Below are 24957 nucleotides of genomic sequence, written 5' to 3'. Positions count from 1 at the left end.
TTGATAAAACACAATTGAGAGATGACTGCATTTCCACTGAGTGATGTTCTTCAACTTCTCCTCTGGTGATAACGTTCCAACAAGCATGGTGATGGATGTTCAAAACATTAGCAGCTTTATTTCTATTACAGCCACCTCACTAGCCGTCATTATTTCCAAACCAAGGCCACATAGGCGTGTTATGGATCCATGATGGAAAGGCGAGCTTCTTATACATGGTAGCAGTCATGTATGAGGGATTTCTGGGAGGTGATAGTCCACAATTTCACAGAGGAATTATAGATTCTAAATTTACGAATGATCCTCTCAACTTTTGAATGCGATGCACTAACACCTCTTGAATCACCTGAAATACCACTTCATGAGCGTAAAAACATTTTTTTTTAAACTGATGTGTTTACATTATGCATATTTTATATTTGTAATTTAACCCTTATGCCCCCCTCGGGCATTTCTGTACAATTTCATTCATTACATTTCTTTTTTTTTTTTTTTGATTTGGTGATCATTTTGGCTGTGTTTCAGCTTGTGGCATGATTTTTGCAAGAACTTTTCTTTTTAGTAAAATTTTTTAAATACAATGTCTTTTACTCCTGCATGTCTTTTACACTCTATTGATGCATTTTGCACCCTCTGGAAACCTTCCTAGCAAAAATGTACACATACAAAAAACTGCTATTAAATCATCATACCTCAATATTTGCATGCGTGCGTGCGTGTGTGTGCGTATGTGAGAGAGATGGAGTGTGTGTGAATCTGTAAGCACACACTGATCATCAGGGGTGAAGAGGCATCTTTTGAGGGGTGTGTTTCATGTGTCTTTGAAGAGGTGCTTGAGTAAAAACATGGCCTCCTGCCTTTGCTGTACTCAAAACAAATGATAAGCGCCAGCCTCCGGTTCAATGACCAACTTACCTGTCCTTCTACCCACACGGAGGACAAGCTTTCTTCTTTCGGGAATATGTGGGACAAGTGGACACAGCGTCTTCCACTCCTGTTTAATCCAAAGGATCACATCCCTGTTGATGGCCAGCTCGTACCCGCCGCTGCAAATTCCGGTAGTACATTCCCAGCAAGCCAGCGAAGTACGGGCTGAAAATCTGGGTCACCGCAGATCACCCCACATCATATGCCTGGAGGTGCCAGGTATATACTGGAAAAGCCACTGGTGGAGCTCATCCACCAGTGGCTTTTCCAGTATATACCTGGCACCAGCGAGTCACCCTGCACATGACTGAGGGGCTCAAGGGTGTCACACTTGTGACAATTTTTTCACTTCCTACTCACTTCCCCAAGAACTTCTGAGGAAGAAAGTGGCTCTGGTAAAGACCATAAGGGCAAACAAGCCTGAGCTTCTCCCCAAACTGAAGCAGACAAATGAGAGAGCTGTCTTCTCATCTCTGTTTGCATTCACAACCATCACCACAGCAGTGAGCTACATCCCGCGGTGGGGAAGAAATGTACTCCTTCTGAGCAGCAAACACCGGGAGCCAGCTGTACATCAGGATGAGAAGCAGAAACCACAAATCATCTTTGACTACAATCGCTGCAAGGGTGGCGTGGACAACCTTGACAAGGTATGTGATTGTATGCTTTTATTACTGTATGAATTGATTCCAGACTTAGTCTATTTATTCTCACTGATTTCATGTGTTTGTTTGAGATGAATATGTATTTATTATGATTGCTTATCATTCGTTAGACCTATTTCTTGCATTGATATAAAGAATGAATTATATAAAATACTTGAGGATGAATGATGAGGAAGGACATTTATTTATTCATATTCTTTTTTTTTTTCTTGGTCATTTGTAGGTGGTCAGCACCTACAGCTGTGGGAGGTGGACCCCTTGGTGGCCTATTGTCCTCTTCTTCAATTGCATCGTTATTTCCGCCTTCAATGCTTTTGTGCTGTTCACTGCTGTGGATCCCTCCTGGAACCAGCAAAGAACATACAGACAGAGGTAGTTCTTACAGGAGCTGGGGAAATCCGTGGTGTCCTCAGAGATCATGTGGAGAAAGCACCCCCCGCGTACAGCAGCTGCTGTTACCTTGGTGGTGGAGTTACAGACCACTGTTGCTGCCCTCGCAGAAACCACAGACACCGTCATTGCCACTACTGATACCAGCTCAACCAGAAGGAGAGGTGTGTGCTGGTTGTGCACAGGCCTAAAAAAGAGGTCTTCTACCACCGACAGCAAGTGTAACAGGTGCTTTTTTAGAGAACGCCAGGTCACATGCTGCAGGACCTGCTGGTCTGCTGCTGGAAATTAACTTAACTAAACACACACAAACACACACACACACACACACACACTCACACTCAATCCATTTATCTGTTTCTGTGAAACACACACACATTCATCACATTCAGAGCCTGAGTATTTCAGTGTCAAATTTGTTCATATTTAATATGTTCTGTTGTGTTCTCTTTTGTTGTTATTGCACAATAAATGTTCACATTGATGAATCAGATGTTAATTTAAAAATTATTTTACACGCACACACACACACACACAAACAAATAACTCTTGGGGCCCCCTGGTGACTACATGGCTCTATAATATAACTGGCAAAAATACAAGAATTTCATGCACCGGCCTACAATGGGAAAACAGGAAAAATGTCAAACATCACTACTTTTCTTCAAAATGAAATGCTGACATTCCAGAAAGCATTTTTTAAACTGTAATGGCAGTGAGATTGAAAAAATGTGGTTTTAATGGAAGTCTATGAGGCATTTTTGACCATGAAGGTGTCCAGAGGGAGTATCTGGCACTACATAAAAAATACTACATTATATATTATCATTATTATATGAAAAATAACAGTTTTGTGTGTTTTTGTGTCTTTTTTTAAATTAAAAAAATATATAATTCAAATAATTAAACAGGCATTTAAAGAGTTAAAATCCTGAAAATCATTGAATATTTGATCATTTTGCTCAGGGCTGAAGGTGATTAAGGGATTCAAGCAAAAAAAAAAAAAAAAAAAAAATGTTGTATGAGGATTTTATTGCAGATTTTATGCGGGAACATTTTTGCCAAAAAGGTGTCCAGAAGGTGCCTAATAAATCTGACAATACATAAAAAATACTACTATGCAATCACATCAATTTTGTTGCTAATCTTCCACATAGCCAAGACTCTAATCACCACCAAAGCCCCATTCCCCTACTATGTATTATATGGAAAATAATCAACTCTTTGTGTTTTTTTTAAATAAATAAATAATTCAAATAATTAAACTGGCATTTAAAGAGTTAAAACCCTGATAATGATTGAATGTTTGGTAGTTTTGAGCAAGTTTGAAGTTTTTTCAAAGATTTGTGAAAAAAAGCAGAAAAAATATTGATGTATGATGATTTAATAGCAGTTTTTTGTGCGTGTACATTTTTGCCATGGTGTCCAGAGGGTAGTAAATTTGAGGAGGGCACAAGGGTTAAATTTGCGCAGTTTAAGGGTTAATGGAAACCTGCCTACTGACAGGTGGTTCCAGTTGCTCTTAGACATTCACAATAGGATAGAAACAACAAAAATGAATGTTTTTCCTCGACTTATATATTATTTGTAATTCTTTGTAATTTGTAGTAACACACAATTTAATGCATGGCATGAATGGACAACTGAACTATGTGCTGTTTATACAGTGTATTGTTTATGATTCATACAGTAATATATTTTGTTACAAAAGAACAAACATTACAGTGAGACACCTAAAACCAAAGAACAGTTATTCTGCACAAACGTGAATATGTGAAAAACAGCAAAGACAATACATACATTTTACTAAAGCGTCATCCAATGTTAACAGTACACATTGCTGAAAAAATCATGACATAAATGTTGTGTAAAAAAATAAGGTTTCACTAAACATAAAACAAAATACATTCAGAAATACAGCAGTAACAGAGTAAACAATCTTTCTCTAAAACTCAACTGCAGGCCAATAGAAAACTTCTGTCCCATAAAAGTGATCCAAGAGACAGTTTGTTTTTTTAAATCTTCCAGATGTTTTCCTTCTTAAATCTTTTACAGGATCACTTGGAACACAATTTAAGCTCTATCACTAATTTGCTGAAAAACTTTAAAAAAAAAAAAAAAAAAAAGAAAGAAAGAAAAACACAGAAACTGCATTTAGGAAGCTAATATTCAGTCTTTGGAGTCATCATTTATAATATACTGATTTTGTAAAACAAAAAAGTATTAATGCAGAGCCGAAGGCACATGGTTGCAGTTTACACAATGCTACCATGGAAAGGTTTCATCTATTTGTTGACAGTCTACACACTTCTAATCACAGTTATATTAGTTAGAAATTAGCAGTAGGGATGTATTTGTATCCAAAGAGGTAAGGCACTAGGCGCTACAAGGAACTTAGTACAAGTTAAATGTAGATTAGAAGTATTAGCAGTCGAAACTGTTTTGTCTGTCTTCTCTTTAGTCTCCAGTTAATCAGAATGAAAGCATCAAACCACTTTTACTTTTGTGGAAAATGGCATCTTAATGAGTAACTAAACCACTTTTTCCAGCTGAAAACAATATATATGGGTATTTAGCAGTGTTGTTGACTGATTCAGGTCCAACTCCTGACATTTGAGTGCAAAGTACCATATTTAAATTCTATATATTGTGTTTAAACGTGCATAGTGACTGCCCTCTAAAGGTGGAGGCACAGCATACAGCAGGGAGGTGCTGTGTATTGAGAGGCTACACGATCAGGTGATGACTGGGTGTGTCCCCCCCTCCCAGCCCCGCCCATTTTTAATACTTTTTTCTAGGGCTGTTAAACAATTAATTTTTTTAATCATGATTGATCCCTGAATTTTTGTTAATTGCAATTAATTACATTTTTTAATTACATGTTTTCAATTCCATTTTTGTGCATTACAAAAAGTTATGCGTTCCATAATGACAATGTAAAGCAATTCTTTCCAGATTGTCTTCATTAGGAATCAAATGACAGCAAAAAAAAGTCAACAAAAATTTAAGAAAAAAAAAGAAAAAAAAAGATGCATGGGACTAGCATAAAGTGGGCATGTCTGTGAAGGAATGATTCATGGGTACACACAGAACCCATTTTCATTCAGATATCTGGAGGTCAGAGGTCAAAGGACTCCTGTGAAATGGCCATGCCATTTTTCTGTCGCCAAAATGTAGCCTTACTTTAGAGCATTATTCTGTCCCCGTACTGAGAAGCTAACATGACATGGTTGGTAGTTAGTTAGTTTCATGTGATAACAGTATCACTGATGTAGCTTTATAACTCAGCCCGGTACAGCGTCTTAAAGGCAGAAATGTTGATTGGCAGTTAACGCATTTTAAAAAAGCGAACACATTAATTATGGACCTTAATTGCATTGCAATTAAGGTGTTAATGCTGATAGCCCTCAAACACTCAAGCCAAAGTCTGGGGTTTAGTTACTCTTTAAAGTTCCATTTTCCATTCCAAACCTTAAAGTAGCTACACAAAGAGGAGTAGTGTAGGGGGTTCAATCCAGAGATGGTGAGAAAAGAATGAATGTTTTTCATGTGTTCATGGAACTTTTTCAATCCCACTGTTCTTGAGATCACTCCTCACAGCTGTTTGCCCACTCTCAGAGGTGGCCATGTGGTTGTGGTGCAGAAACAAAATTGAGTCTAAACTTTCTGGTGGAATGTTGCCTCTCTTCCTGTGTGTTGCTCCTGCTCCTTCCTGCACAAAGTCCTGTGCGACGCTCCCTGCCACTGCAGGGGCAGCCAGGTAGGCACGAGCCACTGTGGCCAGCAGAGGAAACTGCACTGCTTTGGTCCTCCACCACTGCAGGGGCTCCACCCCCAGCGAAGCCCCCTTGTCGGCTCTGAAGACAGACATCTCCATGTCTATGGACTCCTCCACTGAGCTCTGCCTGCTCTTGGGGGCAGAGCAGAACAGGTCTCCCAGGAGGAACTCCATACCAGAGAGTCCGGCCTGAGAGCCTGGATCTGCCACATCACTCTCATCAGCATCCCCTGCGTCACTCTCCTCATCTTCCTCTTCACACTCCATCTCTCGGAAGTTGATGGGGCGGGATTCCTTGAGGCGCTTGCTCCTCCGCAGGAACTCGCTCTCTGACTCTGGGGACCCGGGCGAGGGACTTCTCTTGCTCTGACTTTGCTTCTTAGCCTGGCTTCTCCTCATGTCCTCCTTCACAATCCTGACAGCGTCTTTTTTCAGCCAATCAAAAGTGGCTGTCTGCTCCTGAGGGACAATCACAACAGAAGTATTTGATTTGTGTCCCACAGAAGCCTTCACTTCACACATTCAAACAGACCTGAAGGGATTAGTCACGTAGCAGAAAGGATTTGGAACATAGAGTGTAAATAAAGATGGACAATATGACAGCTCCCCCACAGTGTAGCTTTTCAGTCTGGATTGCCCCCTGGTGTCTGACTGCAGTATGGGTCATAGAGTCCACCCCCCATGTTGGTGAATGGGACATAAGCCAAACTAAAAACTCAAAGTACACGCCAAGTAACATATGAATGTTTTAGCATGTGTCCTTCACAGGTTTTTGAAGTTTTTAGCAGTTTATTCATTTCGACAAACTGTTTACCAGTCTACAAGAGCACTAGATTTCTACTTTATTTTATTCCATGTATATTTTATGTCTTTGTCTTAACTTGTATTAACGTGTATTAACATATATGCTGCTGAAAAAATGGCCTTTTTATAAAACTAGGATGTCTCAAAGATGCAAGTATACTTTTTTAAGATTGGCTTTTTGCCTTTAAATAACAGGACAGTTATAGCATGAAAATGGGAGAGAGAGGAGATGGTATGCAGCAAAAGGCAGAGGTTGGAATCAAACCTGTGGCCACTGAAGCAAGGACATAGCCTTTGTACATCTGTACAAACACAAATACTTTTGAAATTGTTGCAACATGACCAGAGAAAACAGAAAAAGAATGCTTTTGCTCAAAAGATGGAAAACCTACATCAACCAGAATGCACTGCGCTGCACTAGCTTGACTAACACTCCCAGTGGTAGGTGACTTAATGCAAACTTGCACATGTAAAACAATGTAATGATCTTGTTCAGTCATTTAATACAGTTTAACAGTAAGCTAAACATGTTTCTGAAACATTTTAGGAGAGAAATAGGCAAGTCAGTAACAGAATCTTAGCTTATATTAGATCAGTGCTGCTTAGTTTTACCATTTGATCTCTGTTTCTTCATACCTCATGTTCACTGTGCAGGAATAAGCATGGCAGCTAAACAGGGCACTAAAATCTGTTTTAAAAGACATCTAGGCAGTGCTGTAAAATAATCTTGGTCAGCACAGCCTAGTTTTATTGCCTGGTTGAATCTATGTCTTAGTTTGAAAGACCGGGGGGGGGGGGGGGGGGGGGGGGGGGGTCTGTGTCTTTATCCAACTCTGTACTCTTTGTGTCCAGGGTGGCGGCATGGGCAGTGGGCAATACAAAAATGCAGATGTACAGCCCGTAGTTCCAGCAACAGCCTGAGAGCCAGAAATACTCTGACAGGTTACATCTTTTCTACTGCTTTGAGTCATCCATTAGTCATCCACTTTGAGTTTCTGGTCACTGGTTAGATGAAGGGAAGTTTACCACAATTCATCTACACATACTACCCACATTGTTTTGATAGAAAGCCAGTTGAAAATCAGTTAAGTATCCCTTTAAGTCTTAGACTTTTTTATACATATTGTGTGAGTACTGTTTAGAGAGCTTGAGAACAAAGAACTATATTGCCAACGACTATTGTCACTGTAACTGCTGTGTTTATAACAAGTGAAGAACATCCAGTGTGCCACTGTTTTTTATGTAAAATGCATAAGTGCTGTGTAAGAACAGAAAGCTTGATAGAAGCAGCAACTGTAAATAAGAAGGGTCGGTTTTATCCAAAAGTCTCAAAGCATTTTTACTTAATGACTCACCTTGTCCTCCATGAAGCCCAGGCCGTGGAACTGTGGGTCGAGGGAACATGCCACACTCAGAACCCTGTTGACGACAGGATTGTCGTAACAGCCGGCCAACTTCCGCCTCATCATCCTCTTCACTTCCTTCATGATGGATGACGAATCTCCTGGTCGGGACATGAGGTGGCGGGACAGGAGGCCAGTGAGAATGGGTTTGATGAGGGACAGACGAGGGAACGCCTCCTTGGCAAGAGTTCGACATGCCACATCCAGAGGCTTGAGGACCAAACACAACTCCTCCAGAACCTTCCATTCAGATCGCAGAGTTGTGCCGCTTGTTGAGGATGCGCTGGAGGTGGAGTTTGCGTGGTAGCTGGCAGATAAACTGGATTCTGAAGCCATGTCTTCTTTAGACAAGCCCTCACCTTTGATCTCTTTTATCAGATCACAGAAAAGGCTTTTGTATTTGATGAGCATGCTCAGTAGAGGGTACAGCTTGTTCCATGTCGGCCAGCTGTGAGCCCATGACTTAAGCTCTGCCTTTTCTTGTTTTGTCAGGGTCTGCAGCAGTCTCTGGGCATGATGCTGGTTCGTGCCTTTGTTCTGAGCAGATGGCAGGAACAGGGTTGCAAGAATACTCTGGAACTGGCTGAGAGTCTTGCAGATGACGGAGTGTGACATTACTTCCTCAATGCAGCCTTGCACCGCACTGAAAAAACACGGTACAGACGGTGGTCCTTCACTGGAATGACCAGGCTCTGAGCCATGTGGCTCCTCAGGGGACAAACAGTCCTCCCTCTCAAGAAATGTTGTTGAGTTTGGGTGAGGAACGCTTCCTGCAGCGTCTCCACCTTTCTCGCTCTTCATTGGCCCCAACCTCATCTTGGTCCTTCCCTCCCCTCCCAGCAGGACCAGATTAGGCTGGGAGATTCCCCACTCCTGGGCCATCACCTTAACTTGAGCCTCCATTGCTCGAAAACTGTAATCTTTCACCTCACTCCCCATCAGTCTTTGGGTTGCCAGAGCCAGGTTCTGAAAATTAAAATTACAGTCTATGTAATGTGCCCACAGAGTGAGGTACCTCTCAGTGTTGCCCTGCCAGTTGTGGAGCCATACATCCACACTTAAAGTGACAAAGTGAGGAACTTCTTTGTGATGGCTAGGAGGTCGCCCACGTCTCCTGGGCTCAAACTCAATGGGAGCGGTGTGGTCAGATATCTCCTCATTTTCAAAACTTCCCATTTTCCTCCTCAGCATCTGCGCAAGGTTCGACTTGCCTTTGGCATGATTTTCTTTCAGGAGGTTCTCCAGCTGACAAGGTGAAGGCAGCTGCTTGTGGGAAGGGAGGAGGGTGTGGATCAGCTGTTTGAAGCCGTGCCCTTCTACCAGAGCTGGGGGCTGGAGATCCATGATGAGAAAGTTGGCAATGGCATCTGTCAAATGAGCGGACAATACCATGGGGAGTGTACTGACCAAACCGCTGTTAACCATCACTGGTTGTGTGCGTTGTTGACCTATTGTGAAAAAGAACAAATATTTAATGAGCAAAAGGCTTCAAAGTTTGACAAAACATTGGTGAAGATCCTCAGATCATGGTAAGTCAAGGAGATAGATCATCAGCAACTGGACTTGCTTGAATTTCTTGAAGACATTTTGCCTCTCTCTAAGTAGCTTCTTCAGTTCTGAACTGAAGTAATGAGGAAGCCGCTCAGATTAGAGACAGTATAGCACCGAAAAGTTTTAATAAGTTAACACATTCATACAAAGCCAAATGGAGCTGTAAATGAATCATTACATACATATGACATACATTACTATATTCATGTCCCTCACAGGATGAATCCCTCTAAAGCTGGTGATTCTCTGACATTAACTTTAGTCTAATCACGCCAAAAACTTTAGATAAATGACATTCCCATCTCCCTTATGTTGCCATGTACTTTTTGTTAAAACAGTAGGGGTGTCACAATTCTACAAATCCAAAATTTAATTGGATTTTAAGATCACTGTTAAGAGACAGTTACAATATGCTCATCGGCCAACTTCATATTATTACAATACTTGGGTGCCGTTTTGATATGTATTGCAATTATAAAAGTACAGCAATTTGGTATTACAATAAAGTGTAGTTTCTTTTTACTTTTTTAACACAAGACCAGAGGAAAAAGCTGAATCATACACTTCTAAAAAATAATGAGGCATATTTTGAAAAACAACATACATCAATTGTCAGCCAGTCTTTTGTTATTTCAGCATCATATACTGCATAGAAAAATGCTCAATAAACTAATATTTGATGGTCTTTTTAAATATTTGATCCCTGTAAAACACGTTGTGACCTTGTTCTGCTAAAAGTACTACTATATGAAAAAAAAATTCCCGTAATTACTGAAATGCAAATGTACAATTGAATACTTTTTTTAAATTTTAAGAACTGCTACGTTTAGTTGTCGCCGCTCATAAAATGACTGCAGTGGTTCCCGTACATTGACATGTTTGTGATGTCTGCCACGATGTCAAAATGGACTGCCACATATTCATTTTCTTTAATCTTTCAATATTTAAAATGGATAAAATGTTATTTCATTGTAGTGCTGTGTAAAAAACATGCCAATTTTCTCAGTAAAAGAGACCTAATGAGACAATATCTGACAAAAGAACTAGCTAGTAGCTAACATTAGTGCACCCCTTGCTCCAACCGCTTCACTTCACGCTGCTACTATTTCCTGGGGGGAGAGCAGGCAGAAACTCCAGAGAGAGGCCTTCAGTAGTGAGCGACTTAAATTCAGCAAGCAGAGACCTGTTGCTGGGTCACAGTGGGCTTGGACTAAACCCTGCAACTGCAGCAACAGAAGGTTTCTTACAGTGGCTTTGTTTTTCTTGAAACAGATGGCAACAATTTCTACTTGATTCTATAATAAAAGCCCTAACATCTTTCCATCTTTGCATTGAATTATATTGAGTGAAGCATTTAAAAAATAAATAACAAAAATACCCCATCACAGTTCGATTACATTAAAAAACATTTTTGCAGAACTAATGCTGTGCCATTGTTACATTTCCAAAGATCATGTATTATTGGATTTATGCCTTGACAACTGTCATTTACATTATTAAATTTGGGGTGGCTGTGACTCACAAGGTAGAGTGAGTTGCTGCTAATTGGAAGGTTGGTGGTTTGATCCCCTGTCCTCCAGTCAACATGTCGAAGTATCCTTGAGCAAGATGCTAAACCCCAAATTGCTCCTGATGTGTGAGTGCACGTAAGTATAAAAGAACTGGGTAGCAGGTGGCACCTTGTACGGTAGCCTCTGCCACCAGTGTGTGAATGTGAGTGTGATTCATAGTGTGAAAGCGCGTTGAGTGGTCAAATGACTAGCTAGAAAAGCTCTATACAAGTGCAGGTCAGTTTACCATTCTTTATAAAGATGCGCAACTGTACTGTACTGCACTAAGCCATATGTGATTAAAGCAACTTGCTTTCCCACTGAATTTGGAACAAAGTTTTCAACACACAAAAAAACAGAGCCACTAGATTGGCAGAAGGTATTTTAGAACAACAGCTTGATTTTCCTCACCTGCAAAACCACACCAGATCCTGCTGTCTGTCGTTCTTGTCCCAGTCAAATCTATGTGTTTATGATGCCTGCGAATGTGTGCTGCCATATTCGTGGTGTTGCCTGAGGTGGCGTATGGTATCCGCGTGTAGCATAGCCTACAAACTGTAGTTGTTCTGTCAACGACGCGTTCGTTGTTTACATAACTCACGGAGAAGGCAAAATGTTGCCACACAGGTGACCTCAGGGAAGCAGGAGGATTTTCCAGTTCTGTTGTTTCTCCATCATCTCCGACCAGGGGCGGATCTACAGAAATATTCATGGGGTGGCAAGAGGGTAGCATGGAGACTTTAAGGGGTGGTACAAGTATATATATATAAATATATGCTGATTTAATCGCAAACAATCACATATTTCAACATTTGCTTGGAAAAGCAAATGAACTCAAATTTTGACTCAAAAACATTACATTATTGTAGCACATAATAGAAATACCAAAAGGTGGCATTAGAAATCAATAATCTGTTTTTTTTTTCCAAATCATTTATCTGTCTCGGGGGACAACAGCAAACTTAAATCTTTTTTTCTCCTTTAAATGCATTCGTGTCCCTTTGTATCATTCGTTTATTCATTCAGTCGCGGTGTGGGTAATTAATAAGTCAATCCGTTCAGAGCTGATCAAATCGATGGATTAGAAGAGCAGCTGCTGCAGAGGCAAGTGAAAGCAAACGCTGCAGAAACAGTTAAGTTTCCCTTTTGCTGTGCTTAACATTCTTCTGCTCCTTCTGTGCCCAGAGTGCGCTCTGTGCTCCAAAAGCGTGGTGCAGTGAATTACCAAACGGTATATCTGTTTCAACAGTGCTCCCAATGACCTCATGATGTACAGCATTAAAAAAAATCTATATGTGGCAGCAGATAATTTAATAGTAGTGGTCCACCACAAATAAATGTGTGGGAAACCCTGCACTCTGCAAACGTTACATGTAGGGTGTTGAGAAAATTGTACACAATACTGTCAACGCGCTCTCTGCTGGACAAATTATGCAATTACACCATTATTAAATCCCCCAAGCTCTCTTTTCTTCATTAAAAGATGATTCATTAGGGATGTCCCAATCAAGCTCTTTCTGTCATGATCATGTTCAGTCTGAGTCATTTAGTCATTTATCTACCGATCACAGTTCCCGAACAGACACTTATTTTACTAGATAATACGGCTGCATAGCGCATGCTTTATTTAGGCTTCTTTAGGCTTCTTTAACGTTGTTAAAGTCAATCCAATGCATGGCCTATGCTTGACAATATAAATAAATGAATACTTCTGCAATGCATTAGCCTAATACTCCTATTCATTTATGTATTTTACAATAAAAAGAACAAAATGACAAAACCTTCCTTCAATCTTTTTGGCCTCGTCAATGTCCCTGTCCCTTTAAGAGAGTATTCTTTGGTGTTTCTTGTTAGGTGCAGCCTGTGTCTGGGTCCCCTGAATGAACTGTATTCCACTCCACTGTTTTTTTTTTTGTTTGGTGTCATTACATCTTTTGGGCAAATTTCGCTTCAGTAATACAAAACCATGTTGGCTTTTTACATGCATGGCTTTAATTGGTATTGCAGTGGCGTGGTGAGTGTGGTTGTAGTAAACCGTGCACTACTCTCCTCTCCTCCGAGCAGGGCGGAGATACGCCGTTCACTTTAGTTGAGGGCAAATCTTGCAACTCCCAAACTGAGCTGAAATGAAACAAATGCTCACAACTTTGTTAAATAGACGGTCTCATACTGCGGTTTTGTTTATGGTGTGTGGGGTTTCACTGTGGGCGGGGCTCAGCTGCTGCTCTTACACACACGCACAGGAGCTCAGCAGAGTGGAGAGACAGAGGCAGCTAAGTGTAGGAGAGTTGACGAATGGTGCACTTTGCATTGATGTGCATTAAAGTAAAAACACCTGTGTGACAGCTGACAAAAACAAAGGATCAAATCTCTCTATATGCTCAATATAGCCAATCTCGATCATCAAAAAATGACCTGATCGGCCCCCAGGCTGATTACTGAGACTGGAACAAAAGCTCATTTTGAACAATTTTGGATTTTGAATTGAAATCGTGACACCCCTAGTAAACAGTGATAGTTACCTATTGTCAGAGGACTCCGATCCTTTTCACGTATTCTGATGTGGTGCTTGTTGCTCAGATGGTTTTGGAGATCCGCTGCTCCTCCTCCTCCACAGCTCACATGTTCCCCACACAGCTTACACACTAGGGTGCTTCGGTCCAGAGGTCGACCTGTTGGGTCCGGCTCGTACCCAAAAAAGTACCACGGGCTATTCTGTGTCGCACTTGGGTTACTCAGCAGCTTCTCAGTTCCAGGCATAAAATCATACTTTTCCATTGGCTGGGCACTTGGGGACGGGAAGGACATCAGGGAGGGGGGAAAGGCGGAGCCAGAAAACATGCCTGAATCACTACCCATGTCTGGGTTTGACACTGTTGTCACATCACTGATGACAGGCATGGGGCTCTGTGATTGGCTGTGGTCGGACCAAAGGGAGGAGCTGCTGGGCTCCGGGAGGGTGACCAACTGGATGTCTTGCAGAAGGCGCAGAACTGTCTCTTTGTCTCCAAATTCACATTTAACATTGTCACCTGCATCACCAACATAAAAACAGATGCATAGGATGTTGGCCCATTTTAGTAAACTACATTTACAGTTAAAAAGCTTTCAGATTAATAGTTAGAATTTGATTTGTAGGGTAACTATGGCATTTTTCAACTTATTATACTTACACTTATACTATTCTTACATGATTTTGTGTCCAAGTGACTAATCAGAACAACAGCAACTAAAACCGGTCCAGTATTGAGTGACAGCACTGCAGCTGCCAGTCATGAAACAGGCTTCAGTGTAACCCCTCTGGGCATTTATGCACAATCAATTTACATCCACACAACCCTTTGAAACATGGGGCAACTATCACTTTTCTTGTGCTGCTCTGAGACGCCTTTCACAAGTATTTAAACCTTTGAGCCCTGAGCAAATTAATATAATTAATGGATTTAGAAAATTATTTTTAGAAAGCTAGGGTAAAAACATTTAGGGAAAAAAAAGCTTGGGAATATTACATTTATAGCATTTTATTATAATTACATATTTAAAATCATGTCACAGATTTCTTATAATTTTTAAGAACCTTTTCCAGGTAATTTCCTTTTGTTTTCTCTCTCTCTCTCTCTATAATTATACACACACACACACACATATATATATATATATATATATATATATATATTTCCCATTAGTCACTTGGACACAAAATCATGTAAAATTAGGATCCAAGGTTGAAAATAGCAAAGCTACCCTTGAAGTCCACTGTTATGGGAAAATTATGGGAAATTCAACAGCGTGTAAGTCTGCTTCCCCCACTGGTCATTCCATGCTTCAGTGCGTGAACTCACCCATCCCCAGGCCCAGCAGGCTGGCGTAATCCTTTCCGATCCAGACCCTGAGCTCTGCTCCCTCTGAGATGGGCTGGGAAACCCTGTAGTAGATGTGGCGGTAAAACTGGAAGATGACCAGGTTGTGTTCGTCCTCACTGCTGGTGTATGTGACATACCTGAAATACAGGGCAAACGTGTACAGTATGTGACCGTCAGACAAATAATCTAAGTGACTGCATTATTTTTTACATTAACAGAAGGGAGAGAGGAAACTGCTGTGAGAGACACATGAGCTGAATCGTTGCAAGTGCTCACCTCATCCAGTTTGACTTGTTTTCATCAGAAGCATCGACATACACAAAAGCAGCATCGTCTCGGATCTGTCAGAGAGAGCAAAGTGTATGCCAACTTTTTGAAATATCTACTGTATATGGAATTGCTGCTTGTTATAAATACCTAGTCACGAAATTATTTAACGGATTAACACTTTAACACCTGGATCGGCATCAATTTTATTTTGCTGCATTCATTCAAAAGCACTGGACTTGAGAAAATTGGTCTAATTTCTTAGATACATGGGAAGAAAATGCAATTTGCAACTTGTCAAGAAAAGTCTACATCTTGAAAAAATAAAGAAAATAAAAATAAAAAATAGGGGTGGGAGATGGGTTGTTATTGGATATAAAAAAAAAAAATTTAAGGGTAAAAATGTCCAGAAAACTAGATTTATTATATTCTTATCATAAATATATTTCAATAACATATGTTTACATATATTTATTAAAAATATGTTGCAGAAAGAAAACTTTTGGACATGATTTTTTTCTTTTCTTCTCTTTTTCTATCACTTTCTTAAGATCATTTTTTTATTTGTTGTTTTGAGGTAAACGTCAGAAAAAAGAAGGAAATGAGCAACTTGGTGATAAATGTTCCACAAATTGCACGAAATGAGTAGATTAAGAAAATTATTTTTTTTAAAAAGGCAAAATGTCTAGGGAATAAAAGCTAGGGAAGAACTATATTTACGATACCCAAAACTACATACTTAAAATTTTATTACAGAACTTTATCCAGGTCATTTCTTTGTTTTGTTTTATTTTTTTACACTAATTTTCATGTACTTTTTATTCATTTTGCTCATTTTTGGGTTATTTCGTCTTTTGTCATTCATCACCTTCTTCCCACGCTTTTAGAAAAACTGAAGCCAATTTGCTCAAGTTTCAAAGAGTTTAAAGATTTTAAATGTGATTGCAGCACAAAAAGCACATTTTTTAAACATCCTCTTTACGCTGACTTTGACCTGTCTACTTACAGCCCAGGCATATTTGAGGTTGCTCGGCATTTGTCCTCGGCACAGTTCTCCTAAAAATGGCCCAAACATGACGCCCTTCTGCAGCTGACACTTGGCGTAAACTTTCATGTCCTCTTCGCCTGAAGATCCAGGACCAGACATCCCGGACCCAATGTCACCGCACAGGCACAGGCAGGAGGGCAGGGACAGCACTGCCCGGGAGGGGCCCCCGTGAAGCCACGGCTCTCCAGGTGGCAGCACGGCGTCTGGGACATAGTTCTGGTTCGAGGCGGTCTGGAGGAACGGGAAGTCCTCGAAGAATTCGTCGTGATTTAAATCCAAACCTGCAAAGGCAAAAAACAGAGATGAAATTCGTCATTTATGGAGTTAAGGTGAGAGATGATTATTGACAATCTAGTGGAATACACTGGAGCATATTTACTGTTGGTTGTTTTGAGGGACACAATAGTGACAGTGGAATTAACCCTTTGAATTCTGGATTGACATCACTTTTCTTGTGCTGCGTACAGACATGTTTAACAAGAATTGAAACCTTTGAAGCCTGAGCAAACTGGCTCAATTTAAATGGGCAAAGAGCAACTTGGTAAGAGAAGCTCCAAGAATTGCAAAAAAAAAAAAAGATTTATGAAAAGATATATATTTTTAAAAGGAATAAAAATGTCAAGGGAACAAAGAAAAAAGTGAAGAAAAATTATAACTTTAACTCTACTTATAATAACCTTTATTACATATTAAAAATGTCTTTGCCAATTTTCAGGTAATTGTCTTCTCCTTTTTTTGTCTTTACTAATTTCTTATTAATTTTCAGGTAATTTGTTCCCAAGTTGCTTTTTGCTTTCTTCCTGTGCTTCTGAGAAAAAAAATTAAGCCGATTAGCTCAGGTTTCGAAGGGTTTAGCGTCACAGGAGATAGAGAAGAGACCTTTGCAGAATGTTGCAGCTTTATCATGTGACTGTTTCTGTCCTTCATTGGACAGATTACATTATAAGTATAAGTACTCAACATTTCACACTTTATTCATAGCAAACACAGAAGCTTTGAGTTGGTTTTGATTTATTTTATTTTGTTCCCCCAGCAGGAAAAGTGTTTGTATCGTGTCTTGTAGCCAGCATTCAGCCTCTGTGTCTGCATTAATGTGGACATGTCCCTCAGACTGTAATCACTAAGATCAGTGAATCCGTGGCCGCCGTGGTGCAGCATGTGTGTGCTCGAATGAACTTCTGTTACGGGTGCCCACTCGTATGTTGGCAGACCTGCTGGGCCAGCTGAATCGCTCTTTGGCAATATCTTCCGCAGCTTCTTGCTCCCGTCGCACGGTGTCTGGGGACTCTGGAGTGAGTTTTCAGACCTGTTATTAAAACAAGATTGAAGTCATTTCAGCAGCTGTAATGGGATAAATGTGAATTAATAACCCTTTAAAACCTGGAGCCACGTCACTTTCTTAAGCTGCTTTCAGATGTTTTTCACAAATATTTAAACCCTTGAACCATGAGCATGTTAGTGCGATTTCTGTAAAGGTGCATTTTGTAAGATCCAGCCATCCAGTCCAACCGAATAGGGGCAGTATTTAACCCTTTAACTGACCATAAGCCTACTATTATAAGTTACACTATAGATATGTTTCCGTAAATAGATGACATTAGATGTTACTTACCAGTCCAAAGCTTCATTCCCACTGCACAAAAAACCCACTAACACCTGCTAACATTTGGCTTTTTAATGCAATGAGAATGCCTACAAGCAGTCCGCCAGGAGGTAGGATTAAATGATACATGTATTTCCATAGGAGGAGTTGAGTACAAAATAAGCTTGTACGCGGATGACGTACTGGTCACAAAAATGGTATTCACTTATACCCCCACATTAGAATTTACAGCAATGTATAATTTCAACTGTTATTCACCTCATATTAAGTACTTGGGAGTAAGTATACCAAAAGACCTGACACAGTTATTTAATATTAACTACAACTGCATAAACAAAAAAATATATGAGGATCTAAATTGGTGGGGCCTGCTCCCTTTTGACGTTGGCAGCAGAATCAGAATAGTTAAAATGAATATTCTTCGCGGATTATTGTATCTTTTCTTATCATTGCCAGTAGAAATTCCTCAGAAACAATTTAGAGAATGGAATAAACACATTTCAAGATTCATTGGGGATAAAAAGAGACCACGGGTAAAATTCTCTACCCTTCAGCTGCCGGAAAAGAGAGATGGCATGGCCCTCCCATCTTTGAGGGATTATTACTTATCCGCTCAGATGAGCCTTCTGGTATTCTGGTGTAACCCATCTTATGTGGCCGAATGGAAGACTATGGTGTTATCTTTAACAGATATACCAATACAATCATTACTTGGCTATGTGGGAAAGGGGAAGGAAATACAGATGGCGACTCAATGGGTTGATTTCTCGCTGAAGGTATGGAGGGAAGTGGTCAAACCCTTCCAACTCCAAACAGAGGTTAAACTACTTAGATGGCCAGCATATGACCCTGACTTCCCACCAGAATCACAGGATGATAGATATAAACAATGGGTTTACTATGGTGTCACTTCAATGTGCAACACTGTTAAAAAATGGGAGCTGAATAGTTTTAATGATCTGTGTCAGACATACGGGTTGGGTGGACAGGACTTCTACAGGTACCTACAGCTTTGGGATTATTTTTGTAAAAAGATAAAGGGCTGTAATCCAACAGAACCTTCAATGGTTATTCATATATTTGTGGATGCTTATAATTCTGGAAGCAATAAAGGACTGACTGAGGACACCACAGACTATGTTAACAACGATGGGAAAAAGAGAACATTGAAATATCAGTACACATGTGGCTGAATGCCTGGGAAACAGTCATCCTCTACCAATTTCAGGACCTGGAGATACTTCTGTTGGAAAAATGTAATCCACTTCTTCATTACTGCAAAGCAGGAATCTAAACAGACTGGCACTCAACTGTGCTGTTGGAGGGAATGTGGAAAGGCTATGGTTGATCTGCTCATGTCTTCTGGTCTTGCCCTTCCATCCAGATTTTCTGGAAAGGAGTGGTGAAAATAATTTCAAAGGTTCTGTGCCTCAATATCTGTTTGTCATTCACAACCCTTTATCTTGGAAACATCCCTGACGGTCTGAGTAAAGGTGACACTTATCTTCCTAAGACCTTGCTGGCAGCAAGCAAAAAGGCCATCATAAAACACTGGCTCCAGAAAAACTACCCCACTATAGGCACTTCTGTTAATGTTGTTAAACATTTACATGTGTTAGACAAATGACTTATTCCATACAATTCCAAAATGATTTGGGAGAAAAACTGTGGCAAAAATGGTGTGCTTATTTAGCCCATGAGACATATTACTCATAATTATTGCATGTATTATTATGTTGGGTATTTAGGTTTGAATTAGGCAACTTGCCTTAAATTATACATCACCCCAAGACCTCTTATTTGTTTTTTTTTCATGGTGTTCTTTATGTTGTTATCTAGCTTTGTACTGTAAAAAATGTTTTAAAAAAAAATGTTTATAAACAAAGAGTTTTTTTAAAAAAAAAAAAAAAAAAAAGAGAGAGAATACGTACAATTGGCATTCACACCTCAGTAACGTGACTCTGCAGAAGACACAAATTTTTATCACCTCCAGCTCTGATCAGCATTGATGAAAGCAACACCTGGGTGAATGCGTTAGCTCCTTAACTGGCAAAATGCAATGATGCGCTGTCAGTAGTTACCCTCCGTCTCCTCCTAAGCTGCTCTCTTTTGATCCAAATACATCTGCATCGTGTTTGAAAAAGAGACTGAATCAGTGAGATATTTAAAAAGAAGAAAACACTAAAGTTTCCAAAGATCTCTGTTCCTGCTGCTGTCAACTGTTTACCTGTTCTCCTACCTGTCTGTGACGTTGCACAGACACGCCACCAAAACAACACAAACACACACACAACAGCTGACAGAAAGGCAGACTCGTGTGCTTCAGTGGTGTGTTTACTGGTAGTGGGAATGGAGTCAATTGCTCATATTTAGCAGCTTTACCCATGTGTGAAAAACCTGCGTGCATGTGCTTATTCTGGTGGGAAAAGGGTGTTTAAGAAACGTTCAATCTTCAAGAGCTGTCTCCAGCGTTGCAAAGCCACACAGATATCCCCTCTAGTTTTTTACATTGCTTCTTTCCAAGAGCTGCTTGTGATGGAGATAACAGTCATGTTCCTGGAGCTTCTGCCATCACTGTGTTTCTAACACGCTAAGTCAATGACACTGTAACATCTACGCTGTATCCACTGACTTAATGCTCCAGCTGCAGTGTTGCCAGATTGGAAATTTGAAAGTGTCGTACAAAAGGCTAAAAATTATCGTATTTTGTGAAAAATTATTGTATGCCAGTCACAATCACACAAACAAATAGGTAATTTTAGAACTTTGGTAAACAACACTGCCTCAGAGAGAAGCTAGTTCTCAGTCCACACGGCTCAGCCAACAGCTGACATCAGTTTTGGTTTTTTTTCAGCAGGTGGCCGAATGTTTTCGAAAACAAACAATAGCGGTGCGTGCTTGACGAACGTGACCCAAACATGGCCTACACCAAACGCAATTGGCTGTAACGAGGTCATGTGAGAGGTGATGCGTTAACACAGACATAGGAGCCAGGAAATTAGTTAAAATGAGACGTGTAAACTAAACTGCTTATTTTAAGTGTCACAGTGGTCAAATTATAATACATTGTGGCAATTTTGGAATTACTGTTCGTACAGAGGGCAAAATTATGGTACAAATATGATAATTGTCGTACATCTGGCATCACTGTCCGGCCAGCTGAACTTCTTCATCCTCTCCTGCGGCTCATTAGAGGCTACAGTGACTCACTGTCGCCTCTTAGGCCAGGATGTGTTATCATAGAAGGGACAGTCCATCAATGGCTGCTTAGCAGTAGATATCTCTGCAGTACAATACACAGGCATCTTGGACATAACGTTGAAGGTGTGACTTTATTTCTCGAGTGTTTTGAGTAATAATTATGTCCTGATCTCACAAAATGCACCTTTAAAAAACATTGGAAAAAAGGCAATGAGCAACTTGGTAAGCAATGTACCACCAGTTGCAAGAAATTTAGAAAAATAATTTTTTAAAAGAAATAAGGCAAATGTTTAGGAAAAAAAGAAAAAAGTTAGGGAAAACTATTATAAAACTATTACTAAAACTATTTTTAAGCAATTTTTCTAGGTAATTTCCTTGCTTCTTTGTTTTGTTTAGCTTTTTTTATTGATGGATATTATAAAAAAAAATTGATACATTATATTCATATAATTCTGTATATAAAATTGTTACAGAAAGAAAAAAAATATTTTTCATCTCTCTTTTTCAAACCATTCTCTTAATGTCTTTTTCTAGTTTTTTTTTTTTTTTGTTGATGATTAGTTTTGTACTTTTCACTAATTTCTTGCTTATTTTAGCGTTGTTTCTTCTTTTGTTGCTCATTGCCTTACCACCGGCTGTGGCTCAGAGATAGAGCGGGTCGTCCTCTAATCAGAAGGTCAGCGGTTCAATCCCCAGCTCTTCCTGGCAGCATGTCGAAGTATCCTTGGGCAAGATACTGAACCCCAAATTGCTCCCGATGCTGCGTCATCGGAGTGTGAGTGTGTGTGAACGATTACTGAGTAGCAGGCGGGACCTTGTCCGGTAGCCTCGGCCACCAGTGTGTGAATATGTGAATGGGTGAATGTGACATGTAGTGTTAAAGCGCTTTGAGTGGTCAATAAGACTAGAACAGCGCTTTACAAGTATAGTCCATCATTATTATTATCCAAAATTACGTATTTAACATTTTATAAACGCTTTAAATGACTTGTTTACTTTTCACTGATGTCTTGCTCATTTTTTGGGGCATTTCTTTTTTCATTTTTTTTTTGCTCATTTTTGCTCATTGCCTTCTTCTCAAGTTTTTGAAAGAAATCAAGCCAACGTGCTAAGTTTTCAGTGGGATAAGATGGCAAAAGAGAAAACATTCCTACCTTTGCACGCTGGCAGAGAAAATGTCTCTCTCCTCCTGTCCAGCGTCACACAGCCGGTGGAAGGGCGTACTCCTGATGCAGTGATTGGTGTAGATGACGGATGTTTTGGCTTCTTTGCATATGCGAGACAGCATGGAGGCCAGATGATTGACTCCAAGGGGGATGTGGTTGTACCAAATGTCGTCAGTTGGATCCCTCTTGGGCTGCAGGTAGAGGGCGGCTGCGTTGGGCGGCAGCTTGCTAAGATATTTCAGCAGAGAGGTGATGGGACAGATATCGCTGCCAAGCCTCTCTGACATGGAGAACTTGTCCTTCTCGCCACCGAAGGCTAAGGTGCAGTATCTCAGTCCTCTGTCGTCCTTTCTGATCACAAATGAATCCGGCTTCAGATTTCGGTTTCCCTGCTTCCCTCTGCGGCCGAAATGGACCTGAATATCGAACCAGACTTTGTTGAGAAGTCCCCTTGGGGTGCTGGTGTCCATCGCGCGTGAGTGTCTGAGGATGCGGATATCATCCAGAGACAGTGCCGGATGGTGTAACGTGCGGTCTCGACCGGACTTCCTGATTTTCTTGAGCACTCCCAGGAACACCTTGTTGGCTGAGGTGAACTCCACGTCTCTCATCAGGCACACGGGACGACAGACAGGGGGCTCCTTGAAGAAACGGTTGAGTCCAGCTCTCAGCGCAATGTAACTGGCAATCCCGTACAGCTCTCCTTTGCTGTTCCGGACTGATCCGTAGAAGTGTCTCAGCATGCTGTTAAGCTCAGCCTTCTCCACCGTGCTCAGGTCCACCTGCAGCCTCTGGGCCTCCAACCAGCCCAGGAAACAGTTGACCGCCCAGTTGGTCTGCTTCTTCGTCACCTTACTGATCCCACTCTTACTTTCTTCAAGTTCATCCAGCTCCAGGTCTGACACCAGCGCATGTCTGGAGATATCAGTGGGGATATCATCTTCTTCCTCTTCTTTCAGAATGAGCTCCTCTTTCATATCAAACTGTTTATCACCAGACTCCTTCACGTGTTCAGTCATGATGTTAGCTGTTAGCTCGTGCAGGTGGTCAGCAGAGCTGCTATGTGTTGAAAATGGGGCGAGCACGAGCGTTCCGATATGAGCATGTAAACAAAGCGGAGTGATACCGCCCGAGTAGTCAGGCTCTGGTGCTATACGGCGATTATACCACAGCCACTCTCAGCCTACGTGGAGGAGACGGGGTCAGTCGGTTCGGTAATAGCTTTTTAAACGGTAAAGATGGCGGCTGTGACTGGCCCCTCACTGCAGCAACCGCAGGACTGTTATTTATGACAACATACCACAACAGCGGGACTATATCAGCATATAACTGCACAAATTATATTTTAACTAAGAAAATTTTCCAATATGTTATCTGTGTTGTGACGAGGTACTTACAAATGGCTACGAGAAATACTGTTTAGGTGATTCCATGGCAACAACAAGGATATGAGACTGCCGTAAAACACTGTTGCAGCGCGCCTGTCGTGTTACTTCTGCGCATGCGTCCAAGCATCTTCAGGTAAAGCTTTTGTAAGAGTGCTGGAATATGGCGAAAATTCACACTAGTGTCCCTAAATGTGGCATGGAAATTAATTTATGTGTCAACAAAGTAGAAATTAGATAGCTTGTTTGAAAGAAAAAAAGAGTTTCACTGGTCGGTGTTGCTGTTACAACGCTCTAGTGTGAATTATTGTCTTGTATGGACTCTTTGACAAAATCCTATCGCATATTTGGAATTACAGGTTTAAGACACATTACGTACATTCACGTCGTATTGTACGTATTGTATATATATCCTGCTAACATTAAGTATATCATCTAATGCCACACCATGGGGTCTATACATCCACGTGGGTTACAGAGTGTGCACGAGAGAACAAGAGCAGCAGGACTCCCGGGGACTATTTTTTCACCTTTAACCGCCCCCATCGAAATGCAACCTTAGAAAATCAGCAACTGCACATGTATTGTCAGTTTTAAGGGGGTGAGTGTATTTGAGGCAAAATCGGCCAATGGAACAAGATTCCGCGTCGACGCACTCGTAATATGCACATTTCTTGCAGTGAACGCGCAGAATTTCGCGGTGGTTTACCTTGGGTATCAGCCGAAGTTCCAGAGGTCGTGGAAAAAGCAGTCTCGAAAAAATCAGCACGATGTCGACGTCTCAGATGACTTCTTAAATTGGTGGTATTCCCTCCTTTAGCGAGTACTATTTTTCGGCATAGCCGACAGACGGCCTCGCCGGAGTTCAGAGGTTGTCCCTTTTCATCTGCTTTCAAGCCGAAATACATCCAAACGATAGATTTGCTTCTTGGTTTACTGATTAGATCCATGTTTGTGGGTAGCCTCGGTGCTTTTCTGCAGGCTTTCCGCTGGCTGCAACACGGCCCACAGACCTAGGCTGGATAGATAGGATAACACATGGAAACTACACTAGCCTAATTATTTTGATGCACTATTTTTATATTATTTTTTAATGTTTGTGAAAGATGATGAGAACTTTCTGCATGGAAAAAACACGAAGCCCTCGTTCTTTCCATCATGACCAGAGCACGTGGTGAACATAATTAAATAGTGTGTATAATAGAAAAATATAAAATTTTCACATTCTGTTTTATGACACGCTTCAATATTGGCCTTTAACAATAAGTACATTCATGTGAAGGGGCTTTTATAAACAACAAAAACAACAACAGTTTAAAAAATACAAGGATGACAGTAAATTGTTGACAGTGTACC

General features: G+C 40.6%; 1 protein-coding gene across 3 annotated transcripts; it reads right to left on the bottom strand.

Moving 5' to 3' along the window:
* Window positions 1-5023: 5023 nt before the first annotated feature.
* Window positions 5024-24574, bottom strand: LOC121941961. Of its 3 annotated transcripts, XM_042485004.1 has the most exons (10): window positions 23614-23737; window positions 22205-23495; window positions 17458-17552; window positions 16205-16527; window positions 15208-15272; window positions 14911-15068; window positions 13591-14100; window positions 11480-11764; window positions 7920-9415; window positions 5024-6219 (listed from the first exon to the last, which is right to left on the bottom strand). In XM_042485004.1, the coding sequence occupies exons 2-10, from the start codon at window positions 23233-23235 to the stop codon at window positions 5536-5538; spliced, it is 4647 nt and encodes a 1548-aa protein (XP_042340938.1). In that variant the 5' UTR covers window positions 23236-23495; window positions 23614-23737; the 3' UTR covers window positions 5024-5535. The 3 variants fall into 3 exon arrangements, with proteins under 3 accessions (XP_042340938.1, XP_042340941.1, XP_042340939.1); XM_042485007.1 differs by lacking the exons at window positions 17458-17552; window positions 22205-23495; window positions 23614-23737 and adding an exon at window positions 24311-24574; XM_042485005.1 differs by lacking the exon at window positions 11480-11764 and having other exon boundaries at window positions 22205-23737.
* Window positions 24575-24957: the final 383 nt, after the last annotated feature.

This window comes from Plectropomus leopardus, chromosome 4 (assembly GCF_008729295.1).
Source record: "Plectropomus leopardus isolate mb chromosome 4, YSFRI_Pleo_2.0, whole genome shotgun sequence".
NCBI classification, from domain to species: Eukaryota; Metazoa; Chordata; class Actinopteri; order Perciformes; family Serranidae; genus Plectropomus; species Plectropomus leopardus.
Note: the sequence above shows the minus strand (reverse complement) of the source record. Positions and strands in the feature narration are given on the sequence as shown.